Source organism: Tenrec ecaudatus, chromosome 16 (assembly GCF_050624435.1).
Source record: "Tenrec ecaudatus isolate mTenEca1 chromosome 16, mTenEca1.hap1, whole genome shotgun sequence".
In the NCBI taxonomy this organism is placed as follows: domain Eukaryota; kingdom Metazoa; phylum Chordata; class Mammalia; order Afrosoricida; family Tenrecidae; genus Tenrec; species Tenrec ecaudatus.
Genome location: NC_134545.1, coordinates 866,682 through 885,353, shown reverse-complemented (window position 1 = coordinate 885,353; position 18,672 = coordinate 866,682). Strand labels below are relative to the sequence as shown.

Sequence of the window (18,672 nt, the reverse complement as noted above, 5' to 3'; positions counted from 1 at the left end):
CCCAGTACCTGGCGTCCTTTGTGGTCGGCCCTGACTACTGTCAGTGGCTACTCAGTGATGTTGAAAAGCTAGTTACTGGACAGGTCACTCTCACAGCCTCTTTGGCTGTCCCTGTGTTCCGTGACGAGAGATGCTGGAGCAGCCCTCTGAGCGCCCCACACCCCACCCCCGTCTCTCCCCATTGTTCAGTCATCCATTCAGCTCTGTTATCCCCACCCCTTCCCTGATTCTGATATAAATACAAGTGCTTCCTGTGAGGGCGTGGGGACACCACATTGCATGTAGTTCTTGTGTTTGTATCGTGTGTTGTGCACACACATATCGCAGTAACTTCTGCACAAGCTGCCCTGGTTCTCAGTTCATTTCAGGAGACTTGGGGTTGCAAGCTCACACCTGCAGGTGGTCGCCCTGGGGAGCCTGGTGCCCTGAGGGACAGCAGCCCAGGGCCTCCCATAGGCATGAACTTGGGAGCTAGATAGGGTGGGACCAGTAGCAGATGCTGCAAACTCAGCATGGGCTCTCCCTAGTGAGCCACCCTACCAACAGATGTTATGCTGCATGTGCCTGTCTAGGTGAACTTCTCCTTGGTTTTTGTCAGTAAGTAAATTACTACGTAGCTTAGCCTCCGCCTTCCTGCCCTGATCTGCAGGTTGTGATGATGGCAGCAGGTGCAGGCTCCCTATGATGAGTCCTCCTCTGAGTACTGCCATCTGTATGTTCCTGCTTGTTTAATAAATTGCTGTCCTTCTACAGGGAGACCTCCACAATATGGCCTTCAAAGCCACGCTGCCCTCATCTGTGGGCACTTCATGGTCTCCACAGGGACTCTTGTTTACTCTCAGAATGAAAGGCAAAAGTAAACCTGAGTTGTGTAATAATTTTGCTCTCTTGTTAGTTCCTTCCAGTCTTTACCTACAACGTGTCTTGAATGGGACACTGCTGGTGACGTGGAAACTGTCACCAAATGCTTAACCAAGGCCTTGGTTTGCTGCTCACCGTTTGCCTTTATGGTAGTGCCAGTTTCCAAAACTATTCTCTGTGGGTGTAATGTATTGCTTCACAAACTGGCAAACCCAGCAGAAACAATAAAGAACAAAAACAAAGTAGTAAGGATAAAACAATAGTAATATAAAGGTAAAAATGCTAACAGTGAGTAAGAAAGAAGTATTTTAAAAGGCCAGGGAAGAAATTTTTGTCATGGAACAAACAAGCGATCCTTGCTTCTAGAACAAACTCAGGTTGGGTCTGGAGCGCGGTTCTCAACCTGTGGGTCAAACCCCGTGGGGGTCAGATGACCCTTTCATAGGGTCTTAGGACCTGAGACACCGCTCCTCTAGGCGTGTGCAGATGGGTCTGCCCACACACACGCAGATGCGCCCTCAGACGAGGACCCAGCGTGAAGACTGTTGTTAGCCTTGCTACGCCGCGCGCACTTCAAGACAACATGTCATTGATTTGTCCTTAGAAACAAATATTTCACAATGTAGGATTACATACTGTTTTTGTGATTGATCACTATGCTTTAATTTTATTCAATTTGTAACAATGAAAATACATCCTGCATCTCAGATATTTACATTACCATTCATAAAAGTACAAAATTACAGTTACAAAGTAGCAATGACAATAATGTTTTGGTTGGGGGTCACCACAACAAGAGGAACAGGGTGCGACATGAGGAAGGTTGAGAACCACTGGTCTAGAGGGAAGTCAGCTGACCAAGCATCAGGCTTGACCAGCATAATCAGGGTTACAGTGATCTGTGTTTGATAGTGAGGCTGCTCCAGGCCTCTGCCTGTGGCTTGAGGATCTGCCAGCAGCTTCATCTGACTAGATGCTCTGCAGATGGGTTTGGGGCTGCCACTGCCCTCCACAGCCTCCCACACATTGGTGTTCTTCACAGTTTTGGCTCTGACACTTTTCCCTTTGTCATATTTGAATTGTGTGCCTGTCGCAGTTGGATCACACAAGCTGGTGTGCTTCTTCCATGTGGACTTAGTTGATTCCTCTCTTAGGTGGCTGTTTGTCTGAATACAAACCTTGAAGATCCCAGACACTATTCCAGCTGACTGCCAGGCACCATCTGCTCTCTTCACCACACTTTGCTGTAGCACCTTGTCTTCAGCGATCTTTTCATGAAAACAAGTATGGAGCAGGGCCATGTGATCAGAACTAACCATCTTTGAATTGGTGCTAGCGTTAAATTTGGAGCCCAGAATCCATCTGCTTGTCCATGGAATACGCATGACTGAGGTTTACTTTTAGCGGAATCAAACCCCCGTAGGGACCAGCAGCAAACCAGCAACAAACCAACCAATCAACAAAGTGGGGCCGGGGGGGGGGGGGGGGGGGGGCGGGGGAACGGACAAGCTAAAGACAGGAAAACAAAACCCCATAGAAAAAAAGTACACCATTGTCAGTCATGCCCTTTGGGTCTAAGGCGATTGTCCAGATGACATCATCGACTTGTCCCATGACACGGCCCTCTGGACACTGTCAGTATGCAGGGTCTGTGCGGATCCAGACCCACCGTGAGCCACAGCCGTGGGTGTTGCCCTGCACAGTTGGATCTCCTGTTGTAGTGAACTCCGTTTACCCTCAGGATGGACGTGCCAGGGGTGGGCGATGCATACGTTGAGGCATCGTTTGTGGGAGCACACAGTGAACCCGTGTGCCATTGTCTCATGGGCAGTGTGTGGACGGAATGCCAGCGAGGTAGGCTGAAGTGGGCCCTCCTTGTCATGGTGGGCTATGTGATCTGCTGAGTGGGGACCAGTGGGCAGAGGCCAGAGGAAACATGCACTGTAGGGTGACCTTGGATTTGAAACTAAGCTTCTTGGATTAGGAACTTAATTACAGTGAGCCCTCTGAGGGTTTTATGGGAAGAATAATGAGTTAAGTAATAATACTAATTACATCACAGGTGTAACACTGCTGGTCGTCCCGCATCAGCCTCACCACCGTTTCTGTGTCTGAGCCTATGGTTGCTGCCACTGTGTCGGTCCATCTTGCTGAGTGCCTTTCTCTTTTTCACCGGTCCTCTCCTTTACCCAGCGGGATGTCCTTCTCCAGGGACTGGTTTCTCCTGATCACATGTCCAAAATATGTGAAAGGAAGTCTCACCATCCTCGCTTCTAAGAACAGTCTGGCTGTACCTCTTCCCAGACAGATCTGTTTGTGCTTTGGTGTACAGTCCATGGTACCTTTGATATTCTTTGAGTTTTCTTCGGTCTTCCTTGTAGTCCGTGTCCAACGTTCACATGCATGTGAGGCAGTTGAAGATGCCATGGCTTGGGTCAGATTCACCTGCATCCTCATGGGCACATCTTTGCTCTTTAACGCTTTAAAGAAGTCTTGCAGCAGATTTGCCCCTTCCAATCCATCGATTTCATGAGCATTGATTGTGGATCTTCCCAAAGGAAATCCTTCACAATTTTGATTAGTCTCAGTATTTTCCCAGCAACATGGTATTACTGTTGTCTATTTTTCCAGTTTTTAAGATTTTTGTTTTCCTTGTATTGAGTTGTAACCCATGCCGGAGGCTGTGTACTCTTTGGTTTTCATTAAGTGCTCCAGGTCCTCTTAGTTTTCGGCAAGCAAACTGCATTTCACAGGTTTTTAATGAGCTGTGCTCTTCTCTGTATCATTCGGCTTCTCTGGTGATTTGCTCAGTGTGCAGATTGAATAGTTACGGTGAGAGGACACCACTCTCTCTGGTGCCCGCCTTTCCTGATTTTAACCCACGGGGTATCCCCTTGTTCAGTGTGAACATCTTGTACAAGTCACAGTGAAGCGTCCTGGGATTCCCATTCTTGGTGTTCTCCGTCGTTAGTGAGGGTCACAGCAGCATGTGGCATGCCACACGCAGCAGACTGACAGGGACAGTGCATCCTGGGGCCCAGGGCTGTGCCGCCCCGCTGTGGTTCTCCTGCGTGCCCTGTGCGTATGTGTGCGTGCACGGCTGCCAGTCATCATGTGGGCTGGCTTGGTGTGGACGCAGCAGTAGCCTCCTGTCAGTCTGTCCAGCAGAGGCAGTGCTTTCTCCCCCCAAAGCCCTGGGGAAGTGGAGAGGGCAGGATGGAGGGGCAGTGTGGACAGTTGAGGGTCAGCGCAGACTTCCATGGGAAATAGCCACTGAACCCGGTTAGACCTGCTTTCCTGGTGACGTGAGCCTGTGTGCTTCTCTGCAGCCCCCGACAGCGAAGATGCATGCCATCATCGAGCGCACCGCCAACTTTGTGTGCAAGCAGGGCGCCCAGTTTGAGATTATGCTCAAAGCCAAGCAGGCGCGCAACTCGCAGTTCGACTTCCTGCGCTTCGATCACTACCTCAACCCCTACTACAAGTTCATCCAGAAGGTCATGAAGGAGGGTCGCTACACGGCTCTGGCTGAGAACAAGGGCGGAGAGAAGACAAGTATGAGCCCCAGCACTGCCCTGGCCCAGGGAGGCCTCAGCCTGTGCCTGATTGGGGGCGGGAGTGTGTGTGCTTGTGTGTGTCTGATCACCATCCAGGCAATTCCATCTGATCATGACCCTGTCGGACAAGGGAGAGCTGCCCTGTAAATCTTTCCAGAGCAGATAGTCAGTTACAATGTCTGCTCTTGGTTCAACCCCTCGTGCCGCCCCATGTGCGTGGCAGTTCTGACCCATCGTGACTCCATGTCCAGCAACACAGCACTGCCTGGTCCCTGCCTGCTTTGCAGACCTTGTACATGCAGCCACTATGGCAGTCCACCCCCTGCAAGGTCCTCTTTCTCGCTGACCCTCTAACACGCGTGAGGTCCTTCTCCAGGGACTGGTTCCTTCTGCTGACGTGTCCAAAGTACGTGGGAGATGCAGTCTCACCTTCCTAGAGAGCACACACATGAGTGCGTAGGTTTTGTGTATGTGTATGTACACTCGCTGCTACAGAGCCAATTCTGACTCAGGAACACTATAGGACAAGGTAGAACTGCCCCTGTGAGTTACTGAGACGGTAACTCTACGTGAGTAGAAATCCGTGTCTTTCCCTGGTGGTCTTTGGGTTAACAGCCCAGTGTGGAAACACTGCACTACCGGGGCTCCCTTAGCTTTTTGGAAAAGAAAAAGGCTTATAGATTCATGGAATTGTACTGATTGGTGATTTCTGTTAGCAATAGGTATTTCAAAATAACAAGTTCCCTTGGGAAGGTGAGATTTGCATGGAGATTTATGCAAGACCGAGTCTGAAGACAGGTCAGCTGATGATGCGTGCGCATTTCCATGAGCCTGTGTGATGTGTGCCTCCTCCTCAGAGATAAACAGTTGACAGGGACGGAGATGACTGTAGATCCTTGGCTGGTTGGCGGTGGAGAGGGGCGCCCGACTGCTGCGGTCCTTCCTCCCCTCTCTGGCTTGTCTCTCGCTGCACGGATGACGATACTTTAGGGAGTACTTTCCTAGACAGCCCTCCGTCCTCTTCTGGGTCTCTGCAGACGTTGCTTTGTGTGCTTGTCCGCCTCACGCCGTTCTGAGTGTCCTTTCATTTCAGAATCGGGGGCTAACTCTGACAGCGAGGAGGAGGAGGACGACGAGGACGACGACGGTAATTACCTGCACCCGTCTCTCTTTGCTTCCAAAAAGTGCAGTCGCCTTGAAGAGCTTATGAAGGTTTTTATCTCAATATTCAACTCAATTTTTTTCCTGTGCTAACAGAATGTCAGCAAATGTGATTCTGATAGATATTAAAGGTGCCATCTCTTACAGCTAGCTATCTCACTTTAATTCTCACCTCGGAGTGCGCTGTGAATGACGATTGGGTTAGAGATTGAGCGTGCCAGCTCTGTCTTCCGCCATCGGCACAGAGGCATTACATGTGGTTTGGTGGGAATGCGCTTGTTCCCCTCCCTTTGTTTGCACAGGTCCACTTACACATTTCAGGAGCTGCTGGTTAGGATTTAGAATAGTTTGCCTGGCGTAGCTCGCCATAGCAGGGTTGGGGTCTGCTTCTTGGCGGCTCTGCCACCCCCCACCCCCACCCTGATAGTTTTAATGTAAAATATTCACTTCCCTTCTTCCCCTGCGGCCCACCTGCTCCCCCCACCCTCCCTGTCTGTAGTTAGCCCGGCTCTCCTGTTCCCCGCCGTCTGTGGTTAGCCGGCCCTCGTGATAGGAAAGGGCTCCTGTAGGTGACATGGTCACTCTCCACCGAGAAACCAGCAGTCAGAGATGTTGGTGACTAGGCCCCGCTTGGGAATGACAGGTCAAATTGCACAACCTTGGAGCTGTGACCATTACTATCTTGCTCCTCTCTGTGCCCTCGCTGGTGGCTGCTCCTGTGACGACAGCTCTCCACTGACTGGCTTCCTCAGGAAGTCACCACTTGCCAGGCAACTGGCTGTTTAGTGAGGGACTTCAGCGAGCATCCACCTTCCCAGGCACAGGCTAAACCCAGACCCCTGCCGTCCAGCTGGGCAGGTGGCATCATCTCCCGTGAGGTAGCCACCCACCTGTCAGGTAGGTGCCCGGCACTTACCCCAAAGTTGCCAGGTCTTTCCTCTGCAGTGCTCTTGTTTGGGGTCAGACCACCTGCCTTTCAGCCAGCAACTCAGCACTTCACCTCTGCGCCACCAGGGACCTAAGCCCGTCGTGTGATCGTCACATTCCCTTCGAAAGCTCTCAGAGCGAGCAGGAGAAAGATGGCGCCTGCACTGTGGAGCTGAGTTGGCCTTTGGGCCACTGGAGCTTGCTGGGGGGGGTCCCCGCAATGTGCAGTGACGGCTATGTCCTTTCTGTGTGCAGCCTCTGAAGGTGGTGGATCCCGATCACCCCCTGGCAGCGCTGGTCCGGAAAGCCCAGGCTGACAGCTCCACACCCACCCCGCCTCCTGCCGAAGGCACGACTGGGCAGCCCCCCCAGGTGGAATACCCCGCTGACTGTGAGTACCCCACCCGCCAGATGGAAGGGTCCCAGTCCCCTGGGGCCTTGTCTCCTCACGCTGCAACTTGGGGTGGACTGCACAGAGCTAGCTGGTGCACAGAGCCCTGAGCACCTGCCTCTGTAAAGCTGGTTCCAGGAGCCACCCTGTCCCCTACTCCGGTCTCACTGCCCCCACACTGTCGCCTGGTTCCCTCCCCTCCGAGTGGCTTCCCATGTGGCCACCTGGGAGCAAGGTCAGAGCTCTGTGAGGAGAGGGTGTGGGCATGAAACAGAACCCCTGGGATCATCTGCATGGGGAGGCGCTGTCACACACCTGTCCCCCTGCCTAGCGGGGACAAGGTTGAGGTCATTCTGTGAGTTCTTTTCAGAAACCACTTGTTCTCAGTATCAGCTCCTTTGCCTTCCTCGTTTGGTGGTTAAGATTTCATGAGGGAACAGTCTTTCGCAAAAGCCACTGTAATTTCACTTCGCAAAAGCCACTGTAATTTCACGTGAGCGGATCTAATGAACCCGTCTACAAGCGAAGCTTGTCTAACTTTAGTTAGTGCAAAAGCAGCCGGCACATGCTTCGGTTGTAAGGTGTAAGCTGCTCTCCCTGTGGGCCGGCCTTTTGTCAGAAGCATGGCTGTGATCTTCGCTCTTTCCATTAGGTGGGCTAGCCTGCGAGTCAGACGTACCCTGTTTGCATCTCAGCCCTTACAGAGCAGTCTGTTCCGACAACTCCAGAGCGAGAACTTGGGTGATCAAGTTCGTGTCCAAGGGCTGGTCGTGGCCACACGTCGGGCTTCACGGCCACATGAAGCACAGGATGCATGGGCGGAGTTTTGTATGGTCAACCCTGTGCACACCAACAGGGAACACTAGTGTGGCTTTATATGTCAACCATGTCCATGGGAGCACCACACACACGAGTGTGGTTGTGTGCATAGAGTCTGGTGTGACATACTGTGGAGAGCTTGAATCACACTCTCCACAGCATGATGGGGGCGGCAGGATGGGTGGGTGGGGTGTTGTGTGCCGACAAGCCCCTCTGTGCCTCCCTCTTAGGCTAAACCAGGGCCAGGACAGGCCCCATCTTTCCTGGTTTCTCCTGAGTCCTTTTCAGACCCTGTGCTGGCTTTTGGGTACCTCCACCTGTTAACCCTGGTCGTGCAGGAAGGGGAGTAAGGGAGACCAGACTACTGTTCTACCTGTCCCTGGGCACTTGGCATGGTGTCCATCACTGGCCACCATGGACAGGCAAACCCTCCAGGGAGCAGGAGACGTGGCAGCAGATGTGGCCTTTCTGTTTTAAGTGTGTTCCACAGGACTTTGGGGGGTGGGGTGGTCACCCCTCTCTCACCCAAGCTTTGAGTGAGCCTACTGTTGCCAGCTCCGCTCGACCCTGGAAGAGCCACAACATGGCCAGGGCCTCAACTGTTACCCAGCTGGGATGCCAGTTCAAAGTCTTCTTCCTCGATGAGACTGGTCAGTGGGAGCTGCTTAGATCCAAGTTCCATTCTGCAGCACAGGCCAGCCTCCACCAAGGCCCCCCTGCCCACCCCCAACCATAGCCTCCCCAACTGACCCAGCCTTCACCACAGCCCCAGGCCATTGGTGCAGCCTCCATGGCGTCTTTGCCTAGCAGACCTGCCGGGGGGGGGGGGGGGGGGGAACGACCTGGTGGCAGATGGGGGGCACGCCGTAGCTGCAGGAGATGGCAGGGACGTGGCCCTACCTTCCCAGAGAAGCAGGAGATGCATTCTGCCAGATAACTGACGAGGACCAATATTGCATTCACACTGTTTACAGACTTGCGTGGCTACTTGCCAGCTGCTCTGCCTGAGTAGAGGGGGCAGGGGAGGGCCAGGACAGCCCCGGGGTATGCAGGGCGGAGGGCTGCAGCGAGCCCCAGAGGGTTTTCGGTAAACAGATTGAAGTAGCAGGGAGCAAAACTGATGGCACCTATCCCTCTCAGAATGACCAGAGGAGGTGGGAGCCCCACACGTGCAGAGCCACGTCCCTGCTGGCACACCCCAAGAGCCTGCCCCAGTGCCTTGTCCCACTCCCTCACTCCACAGAGCCCTGGACTCTCATGTCACTTGGCTCCGCAGGCCCCCATCCCCATCCCCCCTGGGCGCCCAGGGTGCACACCCTTGGCTGCCAGCATCTTCGTCTCCCACTATTGTTAGCTGAGGGAGTCCTGTGTGTACAGGAGCCACCGGCCGGGAGGATGCCCAGCTGTCCCAAGTCGAACTGCTCCCCCACGGTCTCCTGTGCTGCCCTCGTCTCCCCTGGAGCCAGCTGCTGTGGGCTTGAACCTCTGACCTTGCTGCGAGCAGCCCAACAGCTTAGCCTGGTGTACCACCGGGACTCCTAGGCAGGACTGTGGGAGACTGCTTCCTACCCCACCTGCTTCAAAACGGGGGTTTCAGTCGAACTAGGCCCTCAGAACCACCCGAGTGTGCACTTCACAAGGGCTGCCCCCATGGCCTCAGGCCAGCATCCAGTCAGACCCCTCCCTCTCCCCTTCCCCCTCCCGTGGGCTCCTGGACAGACCTGGCTGGCCACAGCCCTGCACCATCTCCCCATCCTCAGCAGGTCCTTCCAGGTCCCCGTCAGCATTCCAAGTGCTATGCGGAGTCCCTGGTGAGCATGACTCCTGTGGTTTGCTGTGACGTGGCCAGGACTCTGGGGGGGGGGGGGCAGTACCGTCCATGTTACCAGAGCCCCACCTTCGTGTGACGTCAGTCACAACTGTAGGTCCAGTCCAAAACCATTCACTGGGTGCTTCTCAACCAAGGAGCCAGCACATGGTCCTGAGAGGTGCCCTGGTAGCACACTGGGTTAAGTGCTCCGTTTCCTACCTCAACTCAGGAGTTCGAGCCCAATGTCTACTCCAGGGGCGAAAGATGAGGCGGTCTCCTTGTAAAAAAAGATGGACAGCTTAGTAAACCTTTTGAGGCCATTCTGTTCTGCCTTATAAGATTGCTGTGGAGTCGTTCCACTAAAGGAGTTTACTTTTGACATGTATATTTGTATATTCAAGAAGCAAAGTAAAAAGTTCGTCATTCTAAAGTTTGAGCCCGTGTCACTAAGGACAGGCTAGTCTGCCTGGATGCCCACTGCCCTCCCTGGTGCTTCTGCTCTTATGTGCTGCTGGGCCTCACTGCACTGCCTGGCCAGATCCACCATGGGGATGGGGAGTGTGGCGCGTGCAGTGGGCAGATCCACTGTGGGGATGGGGCTTGTGCAGTGGGCAGATCCACCATGGGGATGGGGAGCGTGGCGCGTGCAGTGGGCAGATCCACTGTGGGGATGGGGCTTGTGCAGTAGGCAGATCCACCATGGGGAGCGTAGCACGTGCAGTGGGCACGTTGTTTTCAGCACTTGGGCATGCTGGACCTTGTTGGCTTTGTACAAAGGGCATCGCATGCACATCGGCTGCCTGAACACTCTTCTGGGTTCAGAGGATTAGCCACACGTTCAGTTGTGGGATTTGCCTTCGGGAAAAATAACCTGGCCAGTTATTAGGAAGACAGCTGTCTGGTCCTCCTCTGTCTGCTGACGGACGGAAAGGGCTGAGTGAGGCCTGGGCAGGATGGCGCCTGGCAGCAGCGCAGTGGAAGCTCTCAGTTCTCACGAGAAGAGGACCCATCCATGCTGCACATCTCTGGGTGAAGACCTAGAAAGGGAAGAGTGAGTTCCAGAAGCACCTGCTCTTGCCAAGGGAGACGGTAGGCAGGTGTCTGCACGCACAGGCTCCTGCCTCCTAGACCTCACTGCGAGCATGACTGAAGAGCATGGGGAACCCAGACAGAAAACCCAAGGCCATGTGTGGGCTTTATCTGGTTCGACACTTGCTGGGAAAGGAGTGAATTAGAACCTATGGTGGTGTCCGCTCTGCAGCCAAAGGGGTCCTTGTGTTGAAAGGGCTCTTTTGGCCCCAGTGGGTGGTGCAGACAGCACTGGCGGGCATCCTGCTTATTGTGGGCGCTAGGAAAGTCTCATACCATGCACAGGTCTGCTCTCAGCAGGCGCCCAGACAGGGCCTCCTCCTCACCCGTCCTTCATCTTGGCTGCCTCACCCCAGGGTGTCACAGTCGTGCCTCTCTCCTTAGCCACGCTTTTTTTGGGTTTTTAAAAAAAAATTTTTTTTTTAAACAATTTGCCTTTTATCCAGTCTTCCCAGAGGAGCGGCTGTCACAGAAGCAGGGATCCGTTGATCTTTGGAATCCCATCTGCTCGCACAAGTGTCAAACAAATGTGTGTCAGAGCAAGCAGAGCTGGAAACAGTCATCAGGTACCCGTGACACAGCGGGAACAGGCCTCTTGGAGACAGGCTTCCCCTGCCATCAGGGCAGCCAGGCCGAGGGTGGGCACAGACTGCAGCCTCTCCTCTCGATGGAGACCTCCAAGGAGGCCTGCAGGCAGCCCTCAGCTTCTACTGTAAGTGGGGCGGTAAGAGGAGCCACACAGGATTTTTACTCCCCAGTGTGAAAGCCTGTTACATGGACACTCATGTGTTCTGTGGGGTGTGCACTGATATGATGCTGGGTGAGTGATCATGGGACCCAGACACAGGGTGAGCACATGCTGGTGGGAAAACAGCCCTGTTTGCCCAGCTAGACATGTGTTTACACAAACCCTCCATTTGTACAAAGCGCAGTGTCTTTGTCTGAGTAAGTGGTGTCCTGGGGAAGAGGTACTGGGAACCAGTCGGACAAGAGTGCACCAGCTACTGAATACCAGGGGCTTCCAGGAAGCCAGCATCTAACGCTCACACAGACGGCCCTGTGACTTTTCAAAAGGCTAGCCCACCAGCCCCAGAAACCTCCACCGGAATGTCCCTGAGGAAGGGGCTGCCCACAGGCTGCAAACGCTGAATTAGAATGAAGCTCCGTCTTCACGCAGGAGGGTGTGCCCCTGTGGGCGAGCAGGCTGTTAGGGCTGTTCGTGTGTGTCAGTAAATCCTAACGAGTCAATACACATAGCAGGTGTGTCAGTACAGAGACGTGCGGAAGTCTGCTGTCGTGTTGCCAGAGAAGCTGCAGTGGACACACACAGGTGCCGCCGGGAGATCTGGTACCCCCATGTGGCAGCACTTGGGCAGGGGTACCTGCACCGTGGCAGCAGGAGCACTCTTAAGAGGCTTCATAACAGCGGCTCACTGAAGGGGACACAGCAGCCACGCTCACTGGACCGTGAACTGCCCACCCCTTGGGGAGAGGGTGACCACATGTGCTGTGCCCTAGGACTGCATACAGACAGGTGGCCACTCATGTCAGGCAGGGCAGCCAAAAGGCCGTCACCAGGAGGGGTGGTCTCCCCCAGGGCTTGAGCTTCCTGTCCTGAGTGTGGTACCTTTCCAGAAAGGCACAGGTTTATGTAGTGCTTCATTGGAAACAAAGTTGGTGTCGGGGGAGGTGATTCTTTGCAGATCCATGATCTCCGTTGCCAGAGGCCACATGCGTGTCAGCTCTTGGCGTGTCTCGTTCAGGCTGAAGCCAGTCCCAACACATCCGTTACCTCACCCCGAGCTCATCAGTCACCGCTCTCCTCCCTCTCGGCTGGCATTTAATAACCAGTGTGGCACACACCCAGTCTCTCTGTTATTTACCGTCTACAGATAGAGATTTCCCTACATCTTGGCAGCCTGGAAATGAAAGCATTCATTTTGATGTTAAAAGAATATTTTTCTAGAAGTTCTTTTAAAAATATATGTGCAGCGCTGTCAATTCCTCTCATTTATTGGCCTGACAACAAACCGTTTTTCATGCTTTTTATTTATTTTTTATTACTTAGTTGTCTTCTGGTACTTCGCTATAAATCCTTACGGAAGAGTGTAATAAATGAAATTAATTATGCAGGAAGCAATAATGCTGAAATACAGCTCACTATCGTAGCCTACCATTGTTTTAAAAATAACGTGCCAACTCGGTTTTTAGGCTGTATTTCATTCTATAAATAGCTTAAGTGAAATTAAATCATACTCTGACTAGAAGAGATACCTTGGCTTTTTCAGCATGGTTTCACAGTTGTTACTTAACCGTATTTTCTTTTTTTCTGCAAAACTTGAGCTTGAAGTACTTTACTTACTTTCCTGACTCTTTCTAACGCTGCTTAACTATCTGTTGCCCAGAAATGGCCGTTATTAACCTCAGGCGAGCACCACCAGCGGGTGGGGCGGTGGGGGGGGGGGCAGAGGTCACTGTCATGAAGGCAAGAGAGGATGCTGCCTGAAGCTCATCTTGGTATGTCAGTAGCCTGTAAAAAGTTGGACACATGGGTAGAAATAGTGCTAAGTTGGAGTTAAAGTTTGGGATTTTACTTAAATTCAGCAGAAGAGCCTATCATCTAAAAGTAAACCAGTTGCTAAACTTGAGGTGAAAGTTTTCCCTGAACCTCAAATTCTTTCTTAGAGAATTCTCTGAGGTCAAGTAAAGAGATTAAAACAGTAAGATTTTGGGATTAAAATTTTCCAAAAAAAAATTTTTTTTAGACGATTCTTTAGAGGCAAAACCAATGGTATGTATACATGCATAGGTATATATATGGTGATATAAAGAAAAGCATTTAAAAATAATTTTAAAAGAAAGACATGTAGACCAAGAAAGTGGCTCCACACAGCCATAGAGCAAATAAGTCCAGTGAGTCAGGAGTTGGGCTGGAGGCTTTTCTGGATTTGGGTCCCTGCTGGGGCTGAAGACAAACCAGCAGTCAGGGAGATGCTCCCAGAAACAGACTGCAGGCCGGTGGAGGCCAAGGCCGATGACCCAGCAAGTCAGGCTCTTGGTTGCAGAGTCCTAACGCATCCAAGGTTGACAGGCCGCTGATAGTTCCCAGTGTGCAGGTGATGGGGGGCTATTAGCCGGAGGTTAGGAGACAGTTGGAGGATCCAGGCCAAAGAGAAGAGACTAGCCTTCCCACGGAGGAGGCCCCACCCCCAAGGGAAGTTCCTTTCAGTGTGTCAGGCGTGTGACCTGTGTCATTAGGCTGTACTCCTTAAGCCTAACTCTTAGTACTGCCTTGCTGCCCACAGCAGATTCTATCATGGAGTTGATTATACTGTTAGGTCACGTCACACATCATCCTGTCCCAATCAGTGACGCGCAGCCTACAACAGACTGTAACTGTGTAGCTGGAGAAATGAGCTCTTATGGACTCTCTCTCATCACCCTATTTCCCCAACTCCTGATTGCTTTGGGTCAGCCTCTTCTGGCCCTGGGCACTGGTGGTCCAGTCCGTCTGTCACAGCTCTGCTTGCTCTTGGTTGTACAGTCCAGTGGGCTTGCGCTCTCACCACGGCCTGTCCACTTCAGCCCTTTGTCTAGATTTCCTAAACTGGTAATCTCCTGTGGTCTCCTGTGTGCATAAAGAATGCCTGGCTCGTCCCCTTGTGTGGAAGGGATAGCTGGTCTGGGTATGAAATTTGTGGGTGGCACTCACTTCTCAGAGTTGGTGAATTTTTGCTCTGCCAGCATCTTACACATGCATTTTTACCACAGCTAAGCCTGGGGCCACTGATTGATGGGTTTTTATTTGTTGCTCCTGTGCACTTGCATGAATAATTTATTTTAGAAGCATCATCATTCCTGTCCGGTGAAGGTTAAAGGTGTCCCCAAGTGTCCCACTTTTCCAAACTACCTTGTCACTCTGTCTTCTCTGCCACCAGCTTCTCCCCTTGGTACCTGCCCTACTCCCTGGGCTCCATAATTCACTTCAGTGTCTCGCGGAACCCACAAATAGTGAAGTGGCTCCTGTGGTTGTGGGGCTGGCACTCCTGTGGGTTAAGCAACCGTGTGGAGGCCTCTCCCAACTCAGACGGGTGCAGAATCCCACTCAGCAGGTCAAACAGCAAGGCATCAGCTACTGCAGCTGGTGAGCCAGATCAGAGGACAGGCTGCTGACTTACCTGGAGTCAGACAGCAGACCCAGCGCAGGGAGAGGAGTCTGCAGGTCTGCGTTTGTGCAGACCATGCCTTCAAGGGAACTCCCCTCACCTGAGCAAGGCGGTGCACAGGTGTAAAGGGCGGTGACTGGGGTAGGGGTGGAGACTGAGTCACACCCTCAGACTGACAGACTAGGACTTGCCGTGCGTCGCAGAGTGGAGGAGGGCTGCTAAGCTGCTAAAGAGCCCTCTTCAATAATTCACTGCCCCGCAGTGCACAGTGTTCTCTCCGCGCCTTCAGATCGTGAGTGCCCGCCCGCTCCCTTGTTAGCCTAAGTAATAACTTGGCAAGTGCTGTCTATGCGGCCACACTTGCTTATAGTTGGCTGCTTTGTCTTCTCGGCCTTAGCATCGCTGTGAGGCCCCTGAGGGCTGCCCACCCTGTGACTGGGCACCTAAAGTCTCCTCTTGACCCCCTAACTGGTGATGTCATCAGCGCCTGTGTCCCCGCTTCCGGCCCTCATTCCAGGCACATCTGCTCTGTGCCCCTTTGGTGCCGGACTCTGGTTTTCTGGTTGGGGATCTGGTGTCATAGCTCCCTCCCGGGTCTGCTGTTCCCTCACTGTGGTCCTCTGCTCTTCTTCAGCCCTCAGCATTGTCCTCGAGGTCACCGACTTCGTGCTGAGCCTGTCTGCCCTGCTCTGTGCTGAAAGATGTCACATTGGCTCTCGAGCAGTGGTGTGGTGCTCAGTTTGTTTGGTCACCTCAGCAGCAGGAGTTGGAAAGCTCTCTCTGCAAAGGGCCAGAGGGGAACTGCTGGTGCCTTTGATAACAATTTCAGACCATCCGGCTCCAGCAGTGATTCAGTGTTGCTATTGCAGCTCCAAAGAGTCTGGTGGTGCTGAGAGTGAGACCCTGTGCTACTAACCACGACACCAGCAGTTCGGCTCCACCCAAGGCGTGAAGCTGCCTACTCACCAGAATCTGGGGGCCAGTGATGGGGAATGGCCATGATGCCCTGGTTTCATTTTTTGCAAGTCCATGTGGCTGGACTGTATACTTGAATGTTGTATGCATTTTGTGTGTCAGGAAGTGTGTTCTTTGGGTTTTTCCCCCAGTGGTACTCACTAGCCATACGAGCACAGGCAAGAAGACACTGACCCCATCGGCCTCACTCCCCCGCATCCATTCTGGTCTTGGGCTTGTTTTATTGCTTTTTCTGAGTGCTTTATTGAGTTCCTGTCTTACCCAATTTGTGTGTGGGCCAAAGCACTCTGGGGGAGTTTGGCTGTCCTTCTGCGCCTGGGCAGCTGCTCTCCTGCCAAACAGCATTCCCGCTGCATGCAGCCCCTCCCCCTCTGCTCACCGCTGTCTCTTTGAGGCTTTCCCTTACTCACCCTCACCCACTGGTGCCTCTCACCACGTGGGGGCCTCAAACCTGCACTTTGACCACTTGCTTTACTTTCCCAAGAGCCAAATCCTACCCACTGCGGTCCAGTCGACTCCAGCTCACAGTGTCGGACGGAGCAGAGCTGCTTTGTTGGGTTTCTGAGGTGACAGACCGCCCAGGAGCGGACAGCAGCTTTGTCGTTCTCCCGCTGGCTGGCAGCACGGTGTCGAGCCCACTGCCTCCCGAGGGACCTCATCACAACTAAATACTCAGAACATTTTATATGAGAGTGACTGCTGGCGATCTTAAATACTGTTTTTAAAGATGGGCTTTCCTTGAAGTGCGCGTGTGTGTCCCTGGTGTCAGAGTGGGCTATGCGTTATGAGTCAGAAGTTGTGTGTCTGTAACAACCACAGCGTTGCCCCCTCACCATGAGGGGGCTAAAGGTTCCAAGCCGGAAGCTGGCTCGAGGGGAGGGCAAAACGCCTACAGCTGAATGGACGGCTCCCAGCTTTAAAAAGTAAGCTCTGCCCTTTCTGCCAATAATCCTGTTCCCAAAACAGGCCTCTGTTTTTGAATTGTAACTTTTTCTTGTGCATTGGGTGAAGGTTTACAGAGCGGGTCAGTTTTCAAGTCAGTAATTGCACTTTCATGTTATTGATGTCAAGTGTCGTCTGTGTCCCTGTACCCACCCACCCCCGTGTACCTCGTGTACCACTAACACCTGTTTCCTCTTTTCCTAACCCTCCTGGACTTTGTCTTTGGGAGGAGTTATTGTTCAGGTGATAGACTACCTGTTGTTTGAATGAAACTCTAGCCACTTGGGTGAGTTCAGCTCCAGGTCTGAAGGTGGCGGCGGAGTCCCGCCAGTCTTGGTCTGACCAGTATGCGTGCTCTGCTTTGTGGTTTTGGGTCCTAGTCCACGTTTGCCTCTTGCTCTGTGCTACATCACCTGATGTGATCCCCATCAGAGTAGTTGGTAGTGACTGCTGGGCACTATCCTTGTTCTTTGTGGTCGTGGAGACTGGCATCTGCATAGTTGGCTAAGCAGTCCACTGGACTAATTCATAGTTTCACCGTGTCTTTGATTTTCCTTGGTCTTCTTCCCTGTGAACGGGGAAGGACCAACATTCTCCTTAGATGGCTGGCTGCTCAGGAGCTTTTAAGACCCTCATCTTTACCCACTCAAGTAGACTGTAGAATGTGGGCTGTGTTGGGCCAAGTTGACCTTGGTACCCTGCCTGGAGGTCGCTACCAAGCCCATCTCAGGGCGGTCACTGTCTGCATGTGCTCAGCTGGCGTCTGAGCCAACGCAGTGTCCTTCAGTGCAGTACGTAGTGCCTCAAGGTTTCATCTCGTTTGGGAATATTTGGACATGTGAGTAAAAACCCAAACAGAAGTACTCTTAGGTGTTTATGGAGTGGAGGAGGCAGCAGGCTTGTTTCCTGGACAGGAGTGGATTGGACCTCGCAGGGAGTTCTTGGAGTCTGGCTTGGTCTGAGACAAATGGAGCTTGGTGGCATCATGGCATGTGCATGGTTCAAGGCCGGGTTCACACTCCCGGCTGCTCCCGGGAGATGAGGCCCTCTGCTTCTACAGAGACGCACGGCCGCCCGGGAGCCACGAGAGGCAGGTCCACTCCACCCTCTGGGCCACTGTGGGACAGACCTGGCAGGACGGCATGGCCAGAGGAGGCCAGGGCTTCTGAGGAAAGGGGAGGTGAGACAGGAGAAGGGGAGAGCGGATGTGAGTGGTGAGACCATGTGGGTTCTCGTACCCCGACATGTCTGGAAGGATTCGTTCTTGGTGGCAGATGTCGTAAGTGCGAAGCCAAACCCTCCCCCTGTCTCTGCTGAGCTGAAAGTAACCCATTCTGACCTCAGTCTCTCAGCTTAGTAAACCCTGGGAGGCGGCTTTGGGCTGAGGTCATCTGCTCCCCTAGTCTCGGATCTAGGGAGCTAATGTCCCCTCAGGGAGCAGGGAGAGTTCTGCTGCCCATGGAGCCTCTGTCCCTGAGAGATTGGATGGGGCAATGGGGAACTGGAAGTCTGTGGGGTTGGGGGACTGGGGTGCCACCAAACTAAGCTCACTGCTGCCGAGTCGATTCCAATTCTGGCAGCACCCTTAGAAATGTGTTTTGCTTTGTTTCCAGTTGTGCTCACTGGTTCTATTATATTATTAATGTTTTTTAATTTAATCAGCAAAAATTATGAACTTTTTTCCCTCGTTGTATTAAGTACTTATACAATAGTGTCTCCTGGCCTGTGGGGACTAACACATTTGCTCTCTGGCCCTTGGTAGGAGGAGAAGTCTGCCAGGCTCTCTCTGCCCCAGAATTAGCCGTGAGAGGAGGGGCCCGAGCCAGAGCTCCTTGGCAGGCTGTCAGGTGTAGCGTGAGAAGCAGCTTCATTATGGGCCAGGCTCCCTGAGAGCAAGACCGTGTGAATTTGGAGGGAGGCTGGACCTCGGCAAGGAAGGAGTGTCCCAGGAATCTGCTCTCTGCCTCACCCTGC

The 18,672-nt window shown here is 52.9% G+C and overlaps 1 protein-coding gene across 3 annotated transcripts in view; it reads left to right on the top strand.

Moving 5' to 3' along the window:
* SFSWAP (splicing factor SWAP) overlaps positions 1–18,672 on the top strand; it is a 53,848-nt gene that overhangs the window by 7,073 nt on the left and 28,103 nt on the right. For all 3 annotated transcript variants that reach the window (XM_075535046.1, XM_075535045.1, XM_075535044.1), the window contains 3 exons: positions 4,191–4,416; positions 5,512–5,630; positions 6,762–6,897. In XM_075535046.1, coding sequence (XP_075391161.1) covers positions 4,191–4,416; positions 5,512–5,630; positions 6,762–6,897 — 481 coding nt within the window. The remainder of the gene's footprint in view (positions 1–4,190; positions 4,417–5,511; positions 5,631–6,761; positions 6,898–18,672) is intronic.